Source organism: Ursus arctos, unplaced genomic scaffold, assembly GCF_023065955.2.
Source record: "Ursus arctos isolate Adak ecotype North America unplaced genomic scaffold, UrsArc2.0 scaffold_6, whole genome shotgun sequence".
NCBI classification, from domain to species: Eukaryota; Metazoa; Chordata; class Mammalia; order Carnivora; family Ursidae; genus Ursus; species Ursus arctos.
The window spans coordinates 44,196,806-44,222,544 of NW_026623078.1; the positions used below are offsets into that span (position 1 = coordinate 44,196,806).

Below are 25,739 nucleotides of genomic sequence, written 5' to 3' on the forward strand. Positions count from 1 at the left end.
TAAGACAAAGTGAGAAGAATTGATGTATCATATTATGGAAAATATCAACTAGCCTCTGTAGTCATCACTGAGATAAATTAGGTTAAGTTCTGTGCGGATACAAGCCCTTACGATCTTTATCTAGGTGTACTTAATTGTTCATTATTGACTTGACAACCACTAGGTGGCACTGTTGCCTCACAGAGTTGGTGCAGGGCATTCCACTAACCATTAAGTTCTAGAGGAAGTGCTGTTGTTTATGTTTGTTATAAACATATTTCTAATGTTTAAATAAGCATAGGTGATTTCCTGGCCTGAAATTGACCTAATATTGATTGTCAGTATATTTGAAGTAGTTTTGACAATACTATTTACTATTTAAAGTTTACACGTGCTAAGAATAAAGCGAACTATTACTACTGGTGTTGCCACACCAATGTCTAGTGTTTATCAACAGCTTGGTCTTGGACGATCCTTGTGCTTAGTCTTTTAGGTAAATTTTATTGGATCCTTCTGTCAGTCAAGCTTGCTAACGATGACACAGCCAACAAGCAGCAGGACAGGAATTCAGATCCCATCTGGCTGCTACTCCAGCCCCTTCATTGATAATGTGGTGGCCGGTCACCTGCTAGGCTGATGGCAGATGGACACTAGTGGTATTACCACTAGTTAATGGTATTTCCAACCCAGTTCTCTATATCAAAATAACAGGGTCTAGGGCAAAAATAGCAGAGCAGGTTTAACATAAACATAATATGGTTTCCTTTACATTACTTTTAAAAGGTATTTTTGGGAACTCATATTGTGGAAAAAAAACAAACCAACCTCTGTGTCTATTTGATATATCTATTAATATTTTTATTCACAGTAGATAACCTGAATTTAGGATTGCTGGATAAAACACAGGATCCCCATTTAAATTTGTGTTTCAGATAAATGACGTTTTAGTGTAAGTATGTCCTGTGCATGAATCTCAATTTCCGACAAACGACAGATACATTTATTTCTTGAATAAGTCTGTTTCAAATATTGCATGGAGCCTATCTGTATTTAAGAAAATAAAAATCATTCCTTGTTTATCTGAAATTCAGATTTAACTAGGTGTCCTGTATTTTAGTTTGCTAGATCTGGCAACATTATCTTACCTATTATTCCAGTTAATGTAAGGCAGTTCATCAAAAACTCACTCAGTTTCCTTTCTCTCTATCTTGGATTTTCTCCCTTTTCTCTGTATCTCTCCCTCCATTCCTATCCGAGGAGTAGACATTTGTCGTTTTAGAGGATGATCCTGTGATCTGTACCCCTCATCCTTTTGCTTCCTGCCTTTTTCCAGACTTGCTCCATCTGGTATCATCATGCATGTCTCATTTTCACTTTCCCCCCCCTCCTAGTATGTCTTTTTTCCATCTATAAAAGTGATTAGATATTTCTACCTCAAAGAACCTCAAGCTTCCTCTGCATCCTGTTTGCTTATACTTTTTGAAAAAGTAGCCCATATTTTCTTATGATCCATTCATTCTTCAAATAGCTGCAGTTTGGTGTCTTTACCTGTCCTCTCCTGAAAGGCATTGAACAACTTTCTAATTGCTAAATCCCATGCTTTTCTAAGCCCTCATCTTTCTTTTTTCCTTCTATTTGATGGTGTTCCATCTCCCTTATTTCAGTTCTCCATACTATTTCCCATGGTTGCATCGTCATGTTCTTGGGGTGTGTTCTGAGATTCTCATTGTCTTAATCCCTATTGTAATAATGGCATCACCATAGACACAGATACTACATAGATTTGTCTTTGACATTCTTTGCCCCCCCTTTTTTTTGCTTAATTATGTAGCTTCTGCCTCTCCTACATTCTTGCATCCCTCCATTCCTTTTGATTTTTAATCTGATTACATTAATCAAACAAAGGAAGGAGATTTTTCAAAATTTAAGATTAACAGGAAAGGAATTGTCTTCCATTATTCCCCACCTTAGTCTCCTTAGCTGGTGATTATCCTGGGGTGACAGGAACAAAAGGTGTATTCTTGTGCTGGGGTCTCTATTTTTCTGAACTTAAGGATAAGTTGATGAGCTCTCTGCTTTCTGCTGGCTGCTTTTGGGCAGTGATCCCCTGGCCCATGAAAATGGAGGTGGGAGATGAACTACTTTTCTTATCTTGTACCTGATGTAGGTCAACAGGTTCAGAAATTGCTTTATTGATAAATATGATGTAGGCGTTTTCATTACATTCACTGTTTTGAGCTTTATCTACTCAAGATGTGGTCGAGAATGTGGGAAAGATCATATGTGCAATTTGCCTCATTTCTAATCTCAAGAACCAATTCCAGAAGGGCAGTTTGTACCTTGAACTCTTAAATCCTTTGCCTTGGTTTTACAACCCTAGTTATGTTAGGTCTCCTAAAGTATAATGCTTCCTTACCTTAGACTTCCTGGGGGATGGGTAATCCACGGGGATATGTCAGAAAACACGCTGATCATTCTGCATAATTTTTTAAGCAACCCATTAGAACAGTGGTTTCAAATAATAAGAATATTCATTGGATTAGAGACTTTGGGAATATATATTTAATTAGGTGGATATTTTCTTTTAAGTACAGTTTAGTATACTGTTCATCAAAAATAATTTCTTCTCTAAAAGAATTGATAGGTATTAACTACTAGTGCTGCTAAGCATATTCATCACTTTTTACTTTGCACAAAGTACAAGAAACCCTTGTTTTTTTATAGATTGGGTTGAGACAGTCAATTCGTTAAAAGTGATTTATAGATAAAAATATGAGAAAATGTTTCTGCTGGCTCTCTTAAAGGATTGCCTTAGATGAAAAATTCTTAGAACAGTAATGGTAAGTGTACACAGTATGGGTGGTCACTCCTGCCAACGCCCGTGGAAGACATCAGTAACAGATCTGTGCAGACTTTCTTGCTGAGCATGAGGCACTGCTTTAGAATTTTCCTCAACTTCAAATTTCAGTAATTCAACTGAGGAATGAATTTATCTCTATTGACATAGGATATGGATGGCCCTTTTGTTAATTACACTCAGAATGTAGAGGATAAATACCGGAAGATAAAGTCAAGAGTTTAGGAATTTCAGGACGACTTTGAGGACATGACAATGTTTAGGGTCTGAGCAGAGCGAGTGGAGTTGATGTGCATGCAGATCTCCAGACTAGACAGACAGGAGTACATGACCATGTTTTGAGGATAAATAATGTTGTAGTCCCAGTCAGAGTTTCAGATGCAAGCAAGGCCGATGGAAATAGATTTGGGTTGTTACTCAATTTGGAGGCTAAGTAGACCGGTTTGCAAAAAATTACAAACTGGATAAGCGTATCCACTCCAGAAGAAGAAAACATTCCATTCTAATTGAATAATGATGGGAAGTAAGACATATATGGTGTTCTTCTATGCTTTTAATGCATTAAGGCATATTAAGAACTCAATTCAAAACTGTTGAAATACTCATACACATTGTTCAAATCATCTCAGCAACTAATGAAAGAAATTTATAGAAGTTAACAACTAACATTTATCAGTGCCTCTCCCATGTGCCAGGCATTGTCCTTGGTACTCTACTTATCTAAATCCTCCCCTCAAAGACCTTGAAAAGTTAGCATAGAATTTCAGCTTTGCTTGCCAATGTGTTGGTTGGTTGTCTGGCTCCATAGTATAACAGTTCAAATATTTCTTTTTTTGTTCTCCTTTTGACATGAATAAAAAGTAATGTTCTCTAGGGTTTGGCATATCTACTCTAGTATATATAGTTTTTACTGTGAATAATCTAGTGCATTTGGTGCAAAATATCATTGCAATCTATGTGCAATGTAAACCATGCAATTTCTAGTGTAAATTTCAGTAATGCCAATAATTAATTGGGAGAATGAGAACTCTGGTACTATTCCCTATATGCTACTTCTTGAAGCAAGAGAAGTGCTTTATGGAAGGTCTAAAAAGTCCTTTAAAAATTTGAATTTTCAATAAACTAAACTGGCTTGGGTATTTGTTTACATCTTCCAATAAATTATACATTTATAATTATTAACTGTTTCTTTTTCTATTTGGCTCCACTGCCAGAGTTATATGTAGTCACCCAATTTGACTTCCTAAAGACAAACTTGAGCACTGAGAACTTCTGAATATTATTATTCTTAAAAATTTTTATTTTTAATTGAAGTATAGTTGACATATAATGTTAAATTAGTTTCAAGTGTACAACATAGTAGTTTAACATTTATATATATTATGAAATGTTCACTACAATAAGTGTATTATAATATTATTGACTATATTCCCTGTGCTGTCTGAATAGTATTATGTACTTTTTGGTAACAGGACATTAGTGGTAGCCCACATTAGAATTATGTTGTCAGATATGGAATGTAAACCAGCAAGTAAAAACTATCTCAAAAGAAAAATATGTTCGTGGCTTCAAGGTCCCAAGAAATTCTAAGCATGGTGCTTTAAATTTTTACTGGAAAGTCAATTAATCCAGAAAACTAGACATCATTAAGTGTTGTGGAAATCAACATGTGACAGGTCGAAGAATGTCCCAGTGAGACCACTCAAAAGATGAATTTATTATGAACCAGGGCTGTGTAAGATGTTAACCCAAAAAAGTGCCTTGGAGCATGGGAAAAATATCCACCAATAAAAATGACATCATTAGTAATGATTCTTTGCCAGTTAGACCCTAATAATTCTACTTCTAAGGAAATAGTCCCAGATCTGGTTTAAGATTTATGTCCAAAGATGTGTATCCCAGTGTTATCTGTAATTTTTTAAAAAATCCCCAAAACTAGAAGAACCAAAGTATTTACTCCTAGGGGAGTGGGTATGTAAACCAAATCATCTTTATGAAGGAATATTGTGCAGTCATTTAAAAAATGGTGTTCCCTAAGACTTTTCTATGAAATGATAAAGGCTGATGATATACTACTCAGTGAAATGAAAAATTGTATGTACAGTAATGTCTCAACTATTTAAAGAAAAACTTTTCATGGAAAAAAAAAACTAGGACAAACGTACCTAAATTTCAATCATCAGTGTGATTCTGGAACATATTTTTCTATTTTTTAACACATTTCTATACTTTACAAAAATTTCTATTTTGTGATAGTAATTTGGTTATCTAATAACCAGAAAAATGAAGAAAAATATTTAGAAAAATAAATGACTTCTGAATACTTGTTGAAGTGTAAGTGTTCTGCAGTTTGCTCTATTGATCTTTAACACAACATGAGGTTAACCATGGAAAGTAAAAGCAATGAAATGAGTAGGACCTTGAGTTTTAATTTTTGACATTTTAATACATATATATTTATGAGAGTAGTAGTTTGGTTATTTTTCACTTTTGTAAGTTTACTCATTTTTCATGTATGCAATAATTGTCTTTTGATAAAAATACTTCTTGGGGGTGCCTGGCTGGCTCAGTCAGAAGAGCACATGGCTTTTGATCTCAGGGTCATGAGTTCGAGCCCCATGTTGTGTGTAGAGATTACTAAAAACAAAACAAATAAACTTAAAAGAAAAATACTTCGTGTTGCAAGTAAGTGAGAACCCAAAGTAGTTTTCAGTCCTGCATCTTAGAATAGCCCCCTGATTCATGCATTAAAAGCTGAGTGACCATCTTAGAAATGTTATAAAAATTATTTCCACGCTGCTTGGATCTTCTTCATTAGGGATCATCTCTAGGTACTATTTCACCTTTAAGACTTACAATTGAATAAGGCTAACAGTGTAAGATCCATTCTAGTATTGAATTTTCACTAAAAGTAATTTAATAAATTAAACACTAACAATATTGGAGAATAATATTGATAATGTTGGGGAAATTTTTTTTAGGCTGATTCTTATGCAGCAATATAGACTATATGAACTATTTTAGCTATTTTTCTTCTGAGTTACACAACAGTTCCAAAGAGTCCATTTTTTCTCTGATATTTTGATTCCTTCTAGATGAGGACTCCATGCCCAGAGGGAGAGTCTAATGAGGCTATTAGACAAACTCCATTATCTCTTTTAATAGAAGTACTAGACTGAAAGGTTACAAAGCTACATGACTGTTGAAGACACAGAATATTTGATTTCAGGAATAAGTTTGATATAAACTCTTATGATACCTTTTTAGACAAAATGAGAATAATTCTATTTGACTGTTCTCAAATAATTCCTACTAAAGAATAAATTTTAATCTGAAGGACATTCTAGGAGATGTGTCTGGTTTTTCTTATTTATTGATTTGAATAAGGACATATAACATGCATCATTTTTTTCCAATTCAATGGACTGAATTGTATCCTTAAATTTATGTTAGAACCCTAACCTTCAATATGATGAAATTTGGAGATGGGTCTTCAGGAGATAATTAAGCTTATATTAGGTCATGAGGATGGGGGCTTTCTGATGGGATTACTGCCCTTATAAGAAGAGATATCAAAGCTTGCTGCTTCTTTCTTTCCCTGCTGTGTGACAGAGTGAGGACACAGTGAGAAAGTGGATGTCTGCAAGTTAGGAAGAGGGTCCTCACCAGGAACCCAATCGACCATACCTTAATCTTGGACTTCCCAGCCTCCAGAACTGTGAGAAATAAATTCCTGAGGTTTAAACTACTGAATCTATGGTATTTTGTATGGCAATCCGAGCTCATTAATACAGGTAACACAATGTTTGGAGGAATAACTAAAATGTTGAAGTGAAGTATGTAATTATCAGTATTATTGACTGTCTCAGGCCCAATGAATTAATTAACCAGATTCAATATGTCAGATAAGGTTTAATATAAAACTTAATGCTTAGATTTTTAAAAAAAGCTCCTATATTAAAAGAATGGAGAACAAATCATTTAACAGAGTGGTTTGGAAAAAATTAGAATTTCATTGTATGGCATTGTTTACACTTTCCAAGTCAGAACACAGCTAATCACTATTAAATTTTGGTAACATATTCTAAAAGAAAAATTGGCAAGGTATAGCAAATCGTAAGGAAGTGATCATAATGGTGGACTGTTGGAAAGCCATATATTATATGATGAATAACTTTAATTTCCAGCCAGAATGGAGTAACAGGGACTAAACTTATCCTTCTGCCTGAAACAAATAAAAACCTGACAAGTATGTGAAACAATACTCTCAAGACTTTGGACATCAGGCAACAAAGGACAGTAATCTTGGAAAGACTGGAAACAAACTAGGTGAGTCCACTGATTATCCCAGCTTACTGCTAGGAAAATTTCCAGGTCAGGGGTAAGGGTAGATGAGAGCATAAGGGTAGGTGAGAGCTCAGAAAACTGGTAGTCTCCCTAACTTGAAGAGAAGAACCCTGGAGTCTGGGAGGCCTAGGCAGATAGATTTCACACAGAGTATGAGAGAAAAGAGTGACACAGAGACAGTCTCAGAAATCTGCACATGCAGAGTATTCAGCTAAATAAAGATCAACACAAGAGTATGAGTAATCTACAGACACTAGGGAAATGGTTAGAAGGAGCAATCTTAGGGACTCATACGGTGTCAAGAATAGTTCATGCTTCCATCAGCCTGAGTGAAAATCTCATGGTCCACAGAACATCAGGTAGCAACTTTGGTTTTACCTTAATAGTGGGAATAAATGTTCCTCTGGTCCCACCTACTCAACTTTGGTTTTACCTTAATAGTGGGAATAAATGTTCCTCTGGTTCCACCTACTAGTATAATGCTTTCAGGTCTTGCTTTTAATCTCTGAGATGAAACACACTAGATGAAATTAACAGTAGATTAGAAACTACTGGGATCATGACCCAAGCCAAAGGCAGATGCTTAACCGACTGAGCCACCCAGGCATTCCAACAAAAAATTTCTTGTTGGAAAAAGCTAGACAGTGGAACAATGTCTTTTAGAGTACTAAAATGAACAAAAAGAACACAATGGGACAACAACAACAAAGAAAACGTCTGCCAATCTAGAATTCTACACGTAAATGGAAATATCTTTCAAAAACAAAAGCAAAATAGGGGTTCCTGGGTGGCTCAGTTGGTTAAGAGTCTGACTTAGGCTCAGGTCATGATCGCAGGGTCCTGAGATAGAGCCCTGAATCAGGCTTCCTGCTCAGTGGGGAGTCTACTTGTTGTCCCTCTGCCCCTCCTCCCTTTGCGCGCATGTGTGCGCGCTCTCTCTCTCTCTCTCTCTCTTTCCCTCAAATAAAATCTTTTTAAAAAGCCAAAATAAAACCTTTTTCAGATATATAAAACCTGAAAGAATTTATTTAGCAAATCTGCAAAAGAAGATATGCTAAAGATAGGCAAGAGAATAATATCAGATGAAAATCTGGAACTACCCAAGGAAAAATAAGACCAATGGAATGGTAACTTCATGGGTAAATATAAAAGAATTTTTAAAGTATTTAACTGTTTTAAAAGATAAGCAACTTTAAGACAGAAAGTAATAATGAAGATATAAGCCTATGACGATAATAGCACAAAGGAAAGTGGAAGTATACAGCTGTAGGTCCTTATACTAAATGTGAGGTGATATGCTATCACTTGAAAATAGACTTCAGTAAGTTGAAGATGTGCGATATAAGTCCTAAAGTGGTCAACAAATTAAGAGTTTAGCAAATAAAACAACAAATGAAATAAAATGGAATCATAGAAAATAATCCAAAAGATGGTAATAAGAGAGGAAAAATAAAGAGCTGATGGAATAAGTATAAGATAGTAAAATGGTAGTTTTAAACCCAATCATATCAATAATCACATAAATTTAAATGGTTCAAATAATTCAAAGAATTACAATATATGCCAATAACTGAAGGTACTTAGGACATGTAGCTGGAAAATGAGGCTACATAAGAGAAGCACATTCACGATCTTCCAATTTACACCTATTTCCTTTAACATGTATAGTGTTTAATGTTACTGTTGTTAAAAATAGGACAGCTAAAGCAGCGGTTATAGATTCCCAATCATGCAGCCCTTAGAAGGGTAGATTTCTAGCGCCATACTGGGTAATTCCCTCTTTTGGCATTTTCAAATCTTAAATCATGATATGTCCCCAGCCATAGTATATTTCACTTATTGTGTATCAATTGTTGGTCAGAAATGAGAAAGGGCTTTTACTAATTCTCAATGAACTACTATTTTTACTGTTTGTTTCCTTCGTTTTTCCTTCCTTCCTCCCTTCTTTCCTTCCTTCCCTCCTTCCATTCTTTCTTTTTCAGCTCAGAATGCCGTAACAGAAATACCATGGACTGTGTGGCTTAAAGATTTATTTCTCACAGTTCTGGAGTCTGGGAAGTCTAAGAACAAGGCACCCAAAGATTAGATGTCTGGTGAGGGCTCTCTTCCTGGCTTGTAGATAGCCACCCTCTCATTGTATCTTACATGGCTGAGGGAAAGAATTCTTGTCTTTTTTCCTCCTTAAAAGGACTCTAATCCTATCATGGAGTCTCTACCCTCATGACATCATATAAACCTAATCATTTCCCAAAGTTCTCACCTCCTAATACTATTCGATTTACTGTTAAGGTTTCAACATAAGACTATTGGAGGGACACAGCGTGTAGTCCATAATACCTTCCTCCCTCCTTTCTCTCGTCTCTATTTCTCTCTCTTTCTCTTTCTCCTTCCCTATGCATTTGAAAATCCCTTGAATCATTGTGGAATGCACATTTGATTTTTTTCCCCCAGGTATTTTTTTTTATTTCACCAAAGCTGTTTCTTTTTGGTCCCCATTATAAGTCAAAACAAATCACAGGACACAAAATAATGGCAGAAAGAAAAAAACATGGTAACAAAACCAAACAAACTGGGAAGTGCTGCTTAATCCAAAGAAAGCAAAGTAAGGCATATTAGCAATCAGCACTGAAAGGACAGGATTTTGCTCACTCTACTATAGTGGCTTGTTTGTCATGAGTAAAATATTAACTGTACTGTTCAGGACTGTAATTGACTTGTATGTATGCATCCACATTTAAACATTTAAATCTAACAGTATTTCTGAAAAAACAAAAAACAAAAACACCAAAAAAACAAAACAAAACAAAACACCAAACCAAAAAACCCAGAGCTTATTTGAGATAGAACTAAATGAATTAGTCCTAAAGCCGATGGGTAATAAGTATCACAAGGATGAGGATAAATACTAAAGAGTGAACATTTTCAGTAGCAGATCTTGGCACAATAATTGGAAAAAAGATGTTTAACAATTAGAATGTCTAACCATTGGAATGGGCTCTTTTTCTAAGTCTGTTAATTTTAGTCATTAGAGGAATTAAAACAGGGGTTGGATTCAGGTCTGTACCAGCCTATATAAATTTTGGGTGAATTAGGAGAAGGTACCCTTCCTGGTAGATGACTTAATGGGAGTTGCTCCCTTTGTGTGGCTGTATCTCCAGGCCAGTTACATGGCTTAGTGAGCAGAACATGGCCTTAGTTTCACAGCCTCTACTGTCCTTCACAGATGGGAACCTTTTGTAGTATCCTCTTGTTAGAAATGCTGGAGATCAACTTCTTGAAGTAGGTATGAGTTTGGAGTGATGCTCTCTGAAATTTATTAGTCTACATTTCCAAGAATAACGTGGCCCGGTCTTCAGATAGATCACATTCAAAGAAGAATAATGCCACTATAAAAAGTAACACAAGATTTTCAGTCTTTACTAGGGTCTCTCAAAAATCCATTGAATGTGGTCCAATTTATAACCTGTACAACATTTTTTAAAAGACTCTTCTCTCATTTGAGCCTGACTCAATTTCCTCATATTTCACATTTTTTTCAGAGGCTCTCACAGTCTAACCCTCCAAAACTCTCTCAGAAACCCAAGTGCATGAGGTTTTGTTTTGTCTCCTCCCTTTCTCTTCCATTTACTATCTTGTTTTTCCTTTTTCCATTTTCTAGACTCTTTAATACAAGGGAAAGGAATTGTACTGAAAAACATAGAACTTAGATTGTGAGACAGTGGGGAGAAGTTGAGCAAGTAAAGATAAAATCTCTATTTTTCCCACTGTCCCACTCTCTATTTTTCCCACTGTCTCTTACTTTCTTTTTCTCTATACCTGTTTTCTTAATTCTTTAACATCACAGCCTGGAACCAGGTAGAGAAAGACTAAATAATTCTTGCATAATTTCAGGAGTAGGGACATTCATGTGTTAATACTTTTTTGAGTGGATCCTATGCATGCCGAACTTTTTTTTCTTTTCTTTTTTTTTAAATTTCTCTCTTTCTTTCTTCCTTCCTTCCTTCCTTCCTTCCTTCCTTCCTTCCTTCCTTCAAGAGACAGAGACCGAGAACACAAGCAGGGGAAGCAGCAGAGAGAGAGAGGGAGAAGCAGGCTTCCCGCTTACTAGGGAGCCCAACGTGGGACTCGATCCCAAGACCCTGGCTGGCATCATGACCTGAGCCAAAGGCAGACGCTTAACTGACTGACCCACCCAGGTGCCCCTATGCTGAACTTTCTATTAGCTCCTAAGGAAAAGAGTCAAAACAAGTTATGTGAATAATCCCTACTCACAAGGAATTTACAATCTCATGAGCCAAACTGAATAAAATCAAATGAAATAGATTTCAAGGAAGAAAACCAATAGACAGTGAAAATGACTACAGCTGTACATCCATGAATAGCTTCAGGGCTACTTGGGTGTTGGCTGTATAGTATCAACACAACTGTGGGGAAGCCAGGGAAGGCTTCATGGAAGAGGTAGTATTGAGTAAACTGTTAGATGAGGAAAAAGACCGTGGAACAAGGAAAATCAGTACAGAGATCTACTAAAGCATCAAGTAATGTGCAGCAAACAGTGAGTATACTTAATTGCTGGAACGGAGGGTCTAAGTTAGGTGGGAAGTCTTTTTTCTCAGTGCGAATGCAATTCTCCCTTCTCTGGGCAACCATAACATTTCTTGTGTGACCTTTTATTAATTTATCTCATTCTGCTTTGAGTTAGTTAGTTATACATTTTCTATTTCCTTCATTAAATGTTAACTCCTAGAAAGTGGAGACAGTCTGCCCCCCCAATCCACTTCTATAGCACTTCACGCAGAATCTAGCAAATAGTTGTTGCTTAATAAATACTTAATTAAATGGAGTTGATGAGAAGCTAGTCAGAGGTGGGTAGGGGAGTGGAATAGGGTCACATGCTTGTGCTAATGAGTTTAAGTTTTGTTATTGGACATCACTGGAAGTTCAAACATGTCAGGAATGTGATCAAAATGTTATTTTAGGGGGAAGAATTTTTTTCTGTCATTCTTTTTTTTTTTTTTTTTTTTTTTTTAAAGATTTTATTTATTTATTTGACAGAGATAGAGACAGCCAGCGAGAGAGGGAACACAAGCAGGGGGAGCGGGAGAGGAAGAAGCAGGCTCATAGCGGAGGAGCCTGATGTGGGGCTCGATCCCGTAACGCTGGGATCACGCCCTGAGCCGAAGGCAGGCGCCTAACCGCTGTGCCACCCAGGCGCCCCTGTCATTCTGCCTAGGAGGTAGAAGGTATGGTCATCTTTTTAATTGTATAAGTGTTGCCTGGACATTTGGGAAGAGATGTCTCATATAGATAATACATAGTACTGCACTTTAAGCTAATTTTAGTCATCAAAACTTTTGAATAAATAAAGTCTTCTTGAATTTTATGGGCTGGATCAAAGTACTCTGAGAATCTTGTGGGTGTGAATAAATTTCTTCATGGGGTTTTTTGGTATTGTTGATTATAGATAGGAGTGATACCATGCTTTGGAGTGAGATTTCGGTGTGTTTTAAATAATGTGCAAGCATATCGAATTGGAAAAAAGTCTGGATATTGGAATTCCAGATTTATACTTAAAAAAGATTTTTGGGGAAGATTTATTGTATTTTTTAAGAGCTTTTTGCTAGAAAGACAACAGAACTATTTTATCAAACTAATTTCCCATCCTTCCTGGTTTTAGATGTTTTAGAACATTTGCTGGCACTAATGTATTTAGGTACCTCTATACAGATTCATCTTCAATTCTAAAAGTCCATTCATGTGAATTCTTTGTTACTAACATTAAACATAAAGGTTTTAAAAAAATGATTGAAATTACACAAATCATAGCTGTTGTTTGGTGATTTCAGTCAAACTTTTAAAAAAAATTTGGCAGTATAGATTTGAATTTATGATCTAGTTATGTTTTGAAAAAATATCTTTAGTGTTAATTTTGTTTATAGCAGTAATACATATATACATATATATTTCTTTGTTTATATACTGAATGTAGTATGTAAAACAAAGTTAAAAATTGCCATTTGTGAAGGAAAAGCAATGTAGCATCACTATTAAGAGTGGATTTACTGGGCAGCTGGGTGGCTCAGTTGGTCGGGTGCCTGCCTTTGGCTCAGGTCATGATGCCTGGGTCCTGGGATCCAGTCCTGCATCAGGCTCCCTGCTCAGCGGGGAGCCTGCTTCTCACTTTGCTCCTCCCCCTCCCCCTGCTCCTGTGCATTCTCTCTCTCTCTTGAAAAAATAAAACACAATCTTAAAAAGAAAAAAAAGAGTGGATTTAATTTTCTGGTAGTTTTACCTTTCATACCAAATAATAGGGTTAAAATATTACAACTCAGTCTCTAATGGGACTCAAAATCTAAACTAAGGAAAAGTTTGTAAATTTAACATGATGTAAACAATCGGAAAAACGTGAAGCAAATTCTATCCTGTACATACAAACAAAATGTACCTGCATCCCTACATATTTGGCATTTATTGGATTTATAAAGGAAGTTATTTTTGCACAGATAGAAAGCCATGTCCTCTTTGGAAAGCTGAGAGAATAGTTCTCCACCTTAATTTAAGAACAATGGAAGATGGTACAGCAGAGGCCCTTGGGTGTAGCCAAGGGCTCCAAGGGCTTTGTTATTCTGAACGTTTTCAGAAACTGGATTTCTGCTCTCTGGATAAATAGGTATTAAAGGGGCTGCAGCAAACTTGTACATGATATTCTTTTTCTTGGTTTCACAATTTTAGTTAATATATTGGCTTTTTGGTTTAATTCCAATGGCAGAGCTCATAAATGCAGGGTTTTTCTTCTGGGGTAGGGGGAAACAATCATAAAATAAAAATCTTTGACGGCCTGTCTGTTCTATTATAAAATGTGACACCCTATCTAAAAAAGATAACCCCCCCCAAAGGTCGTGTGAAAAGAGGGCAGCACCACAAAAAGACTTGGGGACACTTCAAACAATAGTTTGAACCATACATTATTCCCTGAGAAATTCCAGTTACAATAGCATGAGTGTGCGAATTAGATGATTTGGAGAAATAGAGAACACTGAATGAACAATTTCAGAGACAGGGAAGAACTGTTGCCACAAATATTTGTTCATAGTGATGCTTATTTTCTCAGCCCATGAGATGAAATTTCAGGTTGTGTATGAGAACTGGCTATTCCGTTCTCTGACTGGGCAGCGGCTATCTGAATGTTTCTGTATGAATTAAAAGCTCATCTCCCAGGGAATAAAAAAGATAAGGATATTTAGCAATACCCTCTTCTTTTTCTGAGTTTTGTAGAGCTGGCAGTCATCTGATATATTGAAAATATATACTTCCTCAAAAAGTAAGGCTAGATTGTCTGAATACATTTTGCAGGATAGACCCCCTCTGGCAGTTTCATGTTTTCGCACAGCTTGTAGGGTAGAGACTGGACTAGCTTCCTGGTTGTATTAGCATAACCCAGCCCACTTCCAACACACGCCCAGAACTACCTCATTAGCCATTGGGATCGGAGCCAAAAACATAAGACTACAGTGAATATAAGGGGAATTACTGGCGAAAGAGCTCTAGACCAGCTTAACACTGAACCCATTACTTTTCCAAGATCAGAAAAATTATACACTAACAGGAACCATTTCCCCGTCTTGTTCAGACAAGGATTCAAGGTTTTAATCTATACCTTTAATCTAGAATAATTAGCTTCGCCATAATAAGGCATACAGCCTGGCTGTATATGTTTAAGTGCTGCTGTTAATATCTCTCTCTCTCTCTCTCTCTCATTGATTTATTTTCTGGATAGCTTTGACATTGAAAACCACAGACGAATTGGAGCCTGGCATTGAAAGAAGGTGTTCTGCAACAATTTTTTTTTTCTTGTCTAAAGAAGTTTACTTCTACAAGAGGGAATCTGAAAAATGACAGGGGCAAAGAGGAAAAAGAAAGGCGTGCTGTGGAGCAAGATCCATACCCCCCATTGTGAAGACTTTAAACAGTGGTGTAGAAGGCGTCTGCCTATTCTGGAATGGGCACCACGTTACAATCTGAAAGAAAACTTGCTTCCAGACACCGTGTCTGGGATAATGTTGGCAGTTCAACAGGTGACACAAGGTAATGTACTGCATTTGATTTTCCTGTTCTATGCAGAATAGATGTCACTTCGCTTTCTTGGAAGAGTATTATGACCCAAGATCTCTAATTTAGCTAGTGAAACGGATAGTTAATTAACTCTGGGGGAAATAAGCACATTGAATATCTGTATACAAAGGCTTTCCTAGTTGTCTTTTTTTTTTTTTTTTTTTGCTATTTTTGGAAGCTATTAAGTACTGAACCAATTTTTGAATGGCATTATTATGTATTTACAATGTTAAAATTCATACTATGTAAAAGATTAGTAATTGTGGGAGAATGAGTTTTTATAGCTTGACCTTACTGATATAGTGTCTTACTTTCATGGAATCAAGCTATAAAATATCTCCTGGCTTGTACGTATCGTTTATAAACCTAATTAGCAGCACACAATTACCTGTTGTAGCCTTGAGAGTTGCTATAAGCAAGGAACAGAGCTTTCTGTACATAAAGGAGGCTCTTTGCCAAGATCATTATTTGCAAAGAGAATCCTGTATGTCCTTAGAGCTTATGTTTTACTGTGCATGCTGATTTAATTCTGTATCACATTACGTACTGTATTTATTTCTCAATAAGAAATTTAAACTGGTGAGAAGTCTGAGTTTAACTTTCCCAAAGCAGATTCTAAGTGATATTCTGGATTTAGATAGGTGTTTCTCTTGGTGAAAGCTGTAAGTTAAGTAGTACGTACGTGTGTGTCATGTGTGGGTACTTATGTGCTTTCCTTAAAGACGTATTTGTTGAATTCTTATTAGCTTTTTTGTTTGTTTGTTTGTTTGCTTTTCTGCTAATTCAAGTAATAATTTCCTACCTGTAGCAAGGAAAGGAACCAGTCTCTCCACCTTGAGAATTTGGAACGCTTTCCTTGGCATAGACCCTGTAGATTTATATTTCCTTGTAGTTCACTACATCTCTGGCTTGAACTATTATTCATACTGTTAAATTATAAGCACTCTTTTAATTGAATTATTCTGTAGCTGGAACAAACTGGTTTGTGTATTTGTGTTTTTAGTATGATTAGGAACATCTGCACTGGTGGCTTCACTTTCAGATCCATACTATTATCCTACTTTATGGGATTCTGTTTCCCTGAATAGTCTTATATTACATTTTTAATGACCATTTTGCCAATAGTGAAGCATGATAATCTTTAATAAAAATGCAAAGTAAATAACAGGTTAGGGCATTTTCAACCTTGTTTTTATTCAAATTTAAATTCAAAATGAGGCACTACTATGTACTTTGAATCTTGGGTGATTGACTTCCAAGGGCTTTTCCCCCACATAGTTTCAGTATATTTTATGTTTATTTCGCTTTAATTTAATGTAGAGTGAAAGAGAAGTATATTTTTAAAACAATTTGTTGGCTCATCTCTGTGAAATATCAAGTTAATAGGACAATCTGGGGATGTGATAAAGATGCTTGTGATACACCCTTAGCAATAGTATTTATGTATAAGTCTTTGGTAGTTAATTGTACGGCTTTCACTTGGATGTAGATTTTGAGGGATTTTGTTTTATGAGTCCTATATTTCATTGGTTACAAAGAAACACATTGGCCAGCCCCTGACTGAGGGGAAACACAAAGCTTACTCAGCCCTGTGTCTTGGAGTGATGGATCTGGCGGCTGGTTCTCTTGGAGAGCTACCAGTGATTGGACAAGACTACACCGCTAGAAAGAACTTTAGGGTTTTCGTTGATGTATGAAAAGACTAATCTCCTAAAAGTACCTATTCTTTTAAAGACAATTCTCTCAAACTTTCTCATGCTTACGCACTGTGGAGGGATACAAAGTGAAATATAAATACATTACCATTGTTGTAAGGGGCACTGTGCTAAACTCCCCTATTCATTATCTTCCCCTTTCCTAACAAAATCCCAAGAGACAGCAGTCTCTTCTCTATTTTCCATGTGAGAAGATGGAGGCTTAGAAAAGCAAGTAATTTTTCCTGGACCTCATACCTGATAAGTGGTGGAGTTAGGACTTGATTCCAAAGCCAACACTTTTAACATTTTATGCTTTATGCACTACCCTGCCAAGATAACTAGACTTTTTCATTATACCAATGTTATTAGTAATGGAAGACATTTCTTGGGACAGGTATGAATATCCTTCCCTTCAAATTACTTTTGCATTTAGGTTTCATCCCTGGAGTTTTTAGAATCAAAGGTGAGTGATGAGGGAAATAACTACCATAGAATATAAAGTAAGAATGGTATTTAGATATCATTAGCTTCTATTTATGTGAATATAGGCAATCATTATCAGCCCTATTTCTTTAGGAAAATCAGAAGAAAGGGGTAATTTTTGCTCTTGCATCATAATGCAAGAAAAACAAATACCTGTTTTCACTCTACTGAGCTTTGAAGCAGCTTTTCAGTTACGCAACATAGTTGAATTATATGAAATTGTTGAATTCAGCATTTTTTACCTATAAGTATGGAAGGTTATATGGTTCAGTCCAGTAGTTTTTCATTCTTCTCTCTCTAGAAATGCATTTAAAATTAAGAAGAATAATAGAAACTAACCTTTGAATGTATTCTATATGTCAGATATTTTAAATTATGTATTTTAAATTACTTTATTAAAGATTTCCCAATTGTTACATATAGATGATTGTCAGTTATCATATTTAACTCATGTACAACATTTTCTGTATTGACTGTACTCTTTCTAAAACTTTCTTGTCTTGGTTTGAGACATTGCTCTTTCATTTTTTCCTCCTACCTCTCTGGCCTTCTCTTCTTGTGAGTCTCTGCGAATTTTGACTCCTATGCAGTCTACCCATTAAGCATCCGTGACCTAGAGACTCAAACCCTGGCCGCCTTCTCCAAGAATGCCGGAGGCTATTTAATCAGCATAAGAGGTTTTAACTACCGTCATCCTTCAAATGAAACTTTCTTCTCAAACATCCTTCGAATGAAACTTTAGGTATCTCTATGATATCCACATATTCAGTTGTGCAAACCTGGAATCTTCTAAAAGAACTTCAAATGCAACATTTAGTCTTCAAAGACAAGCAAGCTGAATAACACCACCATCCTAACCAGAATTATAATAATTAATAATAATAACAGTAGTTTTCAGGCACAAATGTAGACACTGTTATAAGAACATTTGACATTATATACGAAGCTGAAGTTCAGAGAGAATAAGTCACTTGCTTAAAGTCACACAGCAAAGGAGTTAGGATTTGCACGCAAGTAGTCGGGCTCCAGGGACTATGCTGTCATTTTAGACTAGACTGTGTCTCACAGGGACTCCCAAGAGTCATTTCCAACTCTTCCCTGTCTTTTGCCACTTAGCCCACTAGCACACCATCAGCCCCTAGGTTCTGTTATTTCCAGTCCCTGATTATTTCCAACCAGGTAGTCTTCCTCATGCCTCCTGCTGCGGCCCTAGTTCACTGTCTGAACTATCGCAGTCATCATTCTGTGGGCCTTCCTTCTTTCCTGTCTCCTTCTGTAGGCCATATTCTGTACTGCAGTCGGAATGATTGTAAAAAGCAGAACATACCACTTCTCTGTTCAGAAATCTTCAATGCTCTCTTTCCTCTAGGGTAAAAACCCAATTCTTCAGAATAATTTATTAGATCATTAATAATCTGGGCCTCTTGATACTAAGGTCTACTCAAAGAGATCTCTCCTCTGCGAATCCCTCTCAGTCTCCTGGGCAGATGTATGTTTTCTTCCCTCCTACTCCCTCTGTGCTTTTTAGGTATCTCTATGATAGGCCTTAACAGATTGTATTATAATATTTCGAGACAACTCTTTCCACACTGGTCTGTAGGCTCTGGAAACAAAGATAATGTTCTACTCTTCATATTATTACCAACTTGCATATTCCTTGTTGCGTAGAGGTAGGTTTTCAATACATATCTGTTAGAAGTATGAGCAACACTTTAGCTCCTGCAGCCTCTGATTGTTCCATTGTAGCATGTTGCCACTCGAGGGAGGAAATTAAATTTAAGTTCTTAGATTTTTCAGAATAAATGCAACAGAGATACTAATAGAAAAAAATACATCATAAATATGAGTAATTAATTTCTTCCAATTCCTCTTACTTTCCTGAAGTTACAAACTTGCAGCCCTCCAGACAAATCTGGTAAAAGAGTTCCTTTGTCCCCAAACAGTGTTAATTAATTTTTTCTCCAGCCAACATCAACAAATATGAAGAGTTCTTATGTAAATCCAGATGCCTGGCTTCTCTTGAAAAAGGGGAATACATGGCCATACAGGGCCCACATTTCCATTTGGCAAAAATCTGCTGGACTTCAGAGAGGCTTCCCCCTTTAGACAGGGCACGCACTTTGCATTTTGCCACACTCTTCATCACTCACCTGTGCATTGCCTCCCTTCCTGCTAGTGTTCCTGTTACCTGCCCAGGCCTATGAATGTCTGAATTTGTTTCCCTTGCCAAGACACTCATTAATATGTTTTATCAAATGGCCTCAAACTCACCCCTAAATAAAACCTTTACAGAGAGATTACATAAATTAGCTTATTTTTTAAAAATAATTTTTATTTTGTTATATTAGTCACCATACAGTACATCCCCAGTTTTTGATGCAATGTTCCATGATTCATTATTTGCGTATAACACCCAGTGCACCATGCAATATGTGCCCTCCTTAATACCCATCACTGGCCTATCCCAATCCCCCACCCCCATCCCCTCTGAAGCCCTCAGTTTGTTTCCCAGCGTCCACAGTCTCTCATGGTTCATTCCCCCTTCTGTTTACCCCCCTTCATTCTTCCCTTCCTTATTAACTTAGATCCACAGCACCTTTAGGTCTACGTACCTGGATTAATGTATTCCAATAGACTTCATTTCTTTATAATCCTTTGTATTTTCTGTTAATTATTTTTTTAAAAAAGTATTCTAGGAAGGTGTCCCTAGGCTTTGCCAGACTGCTAAAAGGGGAGATTACAATTCCCCAAAGTAAATAAATAAAAGTATGGATGTCCTTGTTTCAAAGGAAGAAAAATCTTAGACCCTCTTTCAGCGTGTTCAAATATTTCTTGGAAACAACTTGTATTTTTAAAAATATTTAATAAATCTGGAGGCTCTTATCACTACCATCAGGTATAAGCCATTAGAGTTTGCATCTACCACAATATGCTTTCACTGACATTTTGTAGGACTTCACTACGGAATGTGTTTAGAAGATGAGCAAACATTGTAGAGAAAGTCATTGACTTAAAACATGTCACAAACATGGTGGGCAACCTAAGCACTACAAGACTCTGGTCTCTAGGGTATTTGGTCCACATTCTAGCCTGAACAGGCACTTGGGGGAAGTAGTTTCTTTGTTTCCAACCTGAAAACTCAAGCACCGAGACAGGGCGGAGCCCTAAAATGCATGACTTGCCATGTAAGAAGCTAATCCATGGAGAAGGAATATGAGAATGTTTTGCCTTGCATTCCAAGGGATCACCTAGAAATTGTGTTCCCAAACCATGAAAATTTTATGCTGCCATAGGGTTGCCTGATGTTCAAACCACAGTGTTTTGGGCCGCAGACAAAAGATGGATATTCCTTATAATTATGCAGAATGTGTGGCATTACTGGCACCGAAACATCTGTGTGGAAGCTGAGCTTCGTTGCACTCCTGAGGGCAGCTTCGGGACATGTGGAACACTGTGTGGAAATTCCTGAAGCATACTGCCTCGTGAAGATGAAAGGCTTGTCTGGGAATTTTTCCCTGCATGGTCTCAGCCTTGAGGATTCAGAATCCTAGCATTAGCTGCATAACTCTAACCTAACCCCCTTAGACTATTTCTTCCTGCTGGTAACTTTTCTCTTCTCCAGAAACAAGGGCAGCAAAATATTGCTAAGTAAGTCTAAAGCATACTTGCCTTGATCCTTACACAAGTATGCCCACAAGCTAGTAACTCTTCGTGGGCTTTTCTCCTCCGATTCCCTTTATCCTGTGACACATCCTCACATTATAACTCCAGGCTTCATTCGATACTTTAGGTTTTCTTTTTATTTCTCTTAAATATAAAAAGATGATGATCTGTATATTAAAGGGCCATTTATGTACTTCTGCACTTAGAGTAATGCTTTTCATAATGCTTAGAGTTGTTCAATGGAAGAATCATGACCTTCCTTTAGGGTGTCAGACCTTACCAAGGTTAGCTACAAAATAGATTGGCAGTGGTGTGAGGATAAGGTGTGTGGCCTATCTACGAGTAGACTTCTATTTTTGCCAGCTAGGATCCATCCTTACTTCTGTTAGTGACTATATCCATTTTCAGTTATGTGGTTTAGTATATGTGTATATGAGGTGGTAATTTTGGCTCTAGTGATGATGTCAAGGCTATTTAATGGGCCAAGTCCCCCTCAACCAGGTTCTCAACCTTGCAGAACCTTTGGAACCACCTTAGGGCTTAAACGAATACTGATACCTGGGTCCCATTATCAAGCAATTTTCAGACTTCCTGTGTGGAGTTCCCAGACATTGAGGCATTATGTTTTTTCTTCTTTAAGTTGTCCCAGATTCTGTTGTGCAACAGTGTTGAGAACTGGATGCAGACACAGTGATTAGTCCAGGGGAGGGCTTGTGGCCAAGTCTTGGTAGTTGGTACAATCCCATACATCAGGCCAGTGACTGGTCCAGGGATGAGATCTGCCACGTAGGCACAAGGGCATGGATTTACTATGCAACAAGTCAGTCATTTTTTTGTTTTGTTTTAAAATGACAATGGTAATACAAATGACCTGAGTGGTTCAGTCAGTCTGGATCCCAGGGTCTATGCGGACCTTTTGAGAGACACCTTTGTTTGTACTGGGAGCGCTGACAGGGAGGAAGACGTGCCTCTGTAGCTTCCCAGGGCCTCCACAACTTGAACGTGAAGCCAGCCCAGCAAAGAGCATAGCAGAGGGAAACAGTCCTGATGACAGCTAGCACACCCTCAACTTTTTACTTGCATGTGCGAGCACATTTTTTTAAATTGCTTAATTAGGTTTAAGTTGGGTTACTTCTAATCACCTTAACTACACATTTGAGTGTTGTTACGATTTAAATATATTGCACAATTTTTTTCTAATTCTACAGAAACCAGCAAGATAAATATCACTGTACTTTAGATTTTTATGAGAAGAGGGGTTCGAGGCTCAGAACACTAGATGACGTGCAGCTTAAGAGGGGTTCAAATCTGACTGTTTCAGGCTTTACCCCTCAGCCCCTCACTGCCTTCCATTCCTCAGTTTTGCTTGACTATAATAGACATAACCTGAGTAGGACTGGGGTTGACTGTGGGTGATAGAATGCCCTACCTAACTTCCCTTCACATCAGCCCCTCAGGTGCCCCTTCCCATGATAACATGTCACTTTGCTCTATGAAATAAAACCCAGAGCTTCCGGTTGAGAGTGAAGGAGGGCTCTGCCCCTGGGAAGAATTACCCCTACAGCAGCTCCTGCTCTTTTCCTTGAGAGCTTCTCACTGCCCGCTGTGAGACTTGTTTCAAACGAGAGAGGGAGGGGAGATGTGCTTGAACACCGGCCCTGAGCATCAGTGAACGTGGCAGAGGGAGCACACAGATCAGATGTTTGGATGACACTTGACTAAAAGCTGGGGTGCAATACAGTGAAAACCAGAGGGCCATGGGTCTGTAACCAGGCTTACTCACCTTCACGTGGTTTATTCCCCTTCATCTCAGCTCTCTCCTTTAGCCCAGTAGATGCCATCTCTAACCCTCAACACCCCTGCCCACAACAGCACTGTGCACATCTATCCTTTGCCATTCCGAGTCCAAGAGAAGAAGGCCTACCTGGAGCTCTTCTAACCTGTCTGCCACTGGAGATGTCTGCCCGCCAGGCGAGACTCCACGCCCCTCTGTAGCCATGAGCTCAGCAGCATAGGTCCATCTCAGCGTCACACCATTTCTAGAAATAAAAAACACAATAGCCTGTTTCTCTAGTCTTTGCTCTCAATCATCTTTTTCTCTATATGTTTTGCTTCTCATGAGCTAATCAATCCATTTCCATGGCTTCAATTGCTACTTTTCTGCTGGTGAATTGTAAAAATATATTTCTAGTTCAATTTTCTCTTCTTTGTTCTAGATATAAATACTCAGCTGCCTTTTGAACGCACCATCTTAACATCTCCCAGGGACATATTTACAACTGGACACATCGCTTTCCCTTCTCAAAATCAGTACTTATTCCCTTTTCTGTATTGTATTGAAAGTCACCCCTGTCTACCCAATGGTCTATGCCAGAAGTCTGGGAATGATCCTACTGCCGTTTCCGCTTAACAAATGTATTTAGTTGAGGAGGTTCTCTAAATTCTTTCTTCGTAACATCTCTCAAATATACCTGATACCTGTTGCCCTTGTGACCACTAGTATTAATGGTATCGATAGATATTAATTACGTATTAGATCTTGGTATTAATATATATTATACTATTGTGTTTAATAGGTATTGTATTATTTGCTGAATGTGTAAAATGTGCCGCAAATGGTACTAAAGATGCATTGTATATTATATTAATTAAACTTCAGAATAATCTAAGAGCTTCATACTATGATTATCTATATTTTCCAGATGAAGGAAAGTGGATTAGTTTGCTTGTAGTGTCAAGTAATACAGTTTCTATAAAGCACAGGGAGTGTTTTTTTTGTTTTGTTTTTGTTTGTTTTTTCAAAAAAGCCTCTTTTTTGCTTTATTTTGTTTTATAGCCCTAGGCAGTTGTAGGTGGTTGTTTCAGCCCGGAAAGTTATCTTCTTGGATATTTACATTTTAAGAATATAATAAGATTTCCATCTTCAAGGGACGGAGAAAGGATGTAAGTTTTCTCTCAGCAGGAGTTTAAAGGCATATTTGCTCAAATCTAGGGCATTTGCTATTAAGTTTTAAATTTTTTAATTAATTAATTAATTAATTAATTAATTAATAGAGGGAGTGTTTTGATGTTTGTCCTCCTGGCTCCTGAGCCCATGCTCTTATCTTAATTAAAAGCCACCGTCATTCCTTCCATGCCAGTTAGAATGTCTTCTTGTTTATAGTTTTGTCTCTCTATTGTTTATTTCAAACTACAACAAAACATTTTTGAGTTAGATCATGGGGATCTTTGTCTTAAATTCCTTCAGCTACACCTCTGCCGATGGCTTTTGGACCTTTTTTGGTGTTTCGCTCCATAGAACACCCTTGCTTCACAGCATCTGGTGGTCTCTCTCTCACTGCCCCTATGGGCTTCTCATCCCTTGCCTCAGGGCTTCCTGGAACTCCAACTGCTTCCTTGGAGCTGAAGCCACAGGTGTGTGTTTATTGACTTGTATCATGTTGGGAGCCAACATTTAAATATCAGAAGACTTCATTTTAAAACCGAGAGGTTTCACCCCCTTCATTTAAATCTAATCATCTAAAAACAAATGACTCATATTCCTCCATGGACACTGTAGGCTGAAGTTTATTGGTACTTACACCCTTTCTGTGGGTGTGGACTTTGCAAATTATCATTTTCCTCGACACTTGCTATTCTTTTCCATCAGTACCGCCTCATTCCTGTTATTCATTCTCTTTAGATCTGGGGCAGGATATTCTCAAACTCAGCTCACGGACACCGTGATTTCCCAAATTCATGACAATATTCAAAAGAACAATATATTTACTATAAAAGCAAACATTATTTAGAAGGTAGTTATGGCTATAAATAGCCAGCTTTTCTTTCATTAGACAGCATTGGACTTCTGAAGATCTTTTCAAAGCCCTTCAATATTTGGATCTCACTTTTCCCACCACATCTCTTCTTAGTCATCCTATGTTCTGTTTACACTGAACTGCTTAGCATTCTAAAGGATCATACTCGTTTTGCTTCAGGACATTCGCACATACTGCTTCTTCTTAAATGGAGAGTGTTTCCCCCCTCATTCACTCTATATAGATTATATATCTTCACCTGATTATATCTTAGCATCTATCAGAGCTGGATTTAGCTCAGTGGTTCTTAACCTTGGCTGCATATTAGAATCTCTTTAGGCACTTAAAACAAAACAAAACAAAAACCCGTTCTCAAACCCTAGACCAATTAAATTAGAATTTTGGGGAATTTAGGGCAAATCATTTAATTTCCTGGGCCTTAGTTATCTTCCTCAACTAATAATAAAGAAAGTGAAGTAAAACGAGCAGCTAGGGTTGAGAATTGTAGGCTTTCACAAAACGCTTGGTACCTGTATTTTGTTTTCCCATAGCACTCTCACTGGTCCACTTAACTATTGCATTTGTTTTTGATTTATATTTGATTCCCGCCCCCCCCCCCCCAAGTTATAAGTTCCTTGAGACAGGGACTATTTAAAGTCTAGGGTGATCAACCAGCCTGGTTTCAGCAACGAAGTTCCTGAGCCTAGGAAACATTTTCAACTCCTGTCAAAGTGTTTGGTACCTAGTAGGTATTCAAATGTTTGTTGACAGTGAAAAATCATAATTGGGATGACAAGACAGAAT

General features: G+C 37.3%; 1 protein-coding gene and 1 long non-coding RNA gene across 3 annotated transcripts in view; one reads left to right on the plus strand and one right to left on the minus strand.

The window, feature by feature from the left end:
• Positions 1–25,739, minus strand: part of LOC130542899 (uncharacterized) — a 102,491-nt gene that overhangs the window by 70,861 nt on the left and 5,891 nt on the right. Inside the window, exon 2 of the long non-coding RNA XR_008957775.1 lies at positions 23,063–23,177. This is a non-coding gene — a long non-coding RNA (uncharacterized LOC130542899). The remainder of the gene's footprint in view (positions 1–23,062; positions 23,178–25,739) is intronic.
• SLC26A7 (solute carrier family 26 member 7) overlaps positions 12,242–25,739 on the plus strand; it is a 113,803-nt gene continuing 100,305 nt past the window's right edge. Inside the window, exons 1-2 of one of the 2 annotated variants that reach the window (XM_057307860.1) lie at positions 12,242–12,426; positions 14,961–15,268. In XM_057307860.1, the coding sequence (XP_057163843.1) occupies positions 15,076–15,268 (193 nt within the window). In that variant the 5' untranslated portion in view covers positions 12,242–12,426; positions 14,961–15,075. Of the gene's footprint in view, positions 12,427–14,741; positions 14,827–14,960; positions 15,269–25,739 lie in introns of those variants that run through there. The other variant, XM_026495763.4, reaches the window with a different exon arrangement.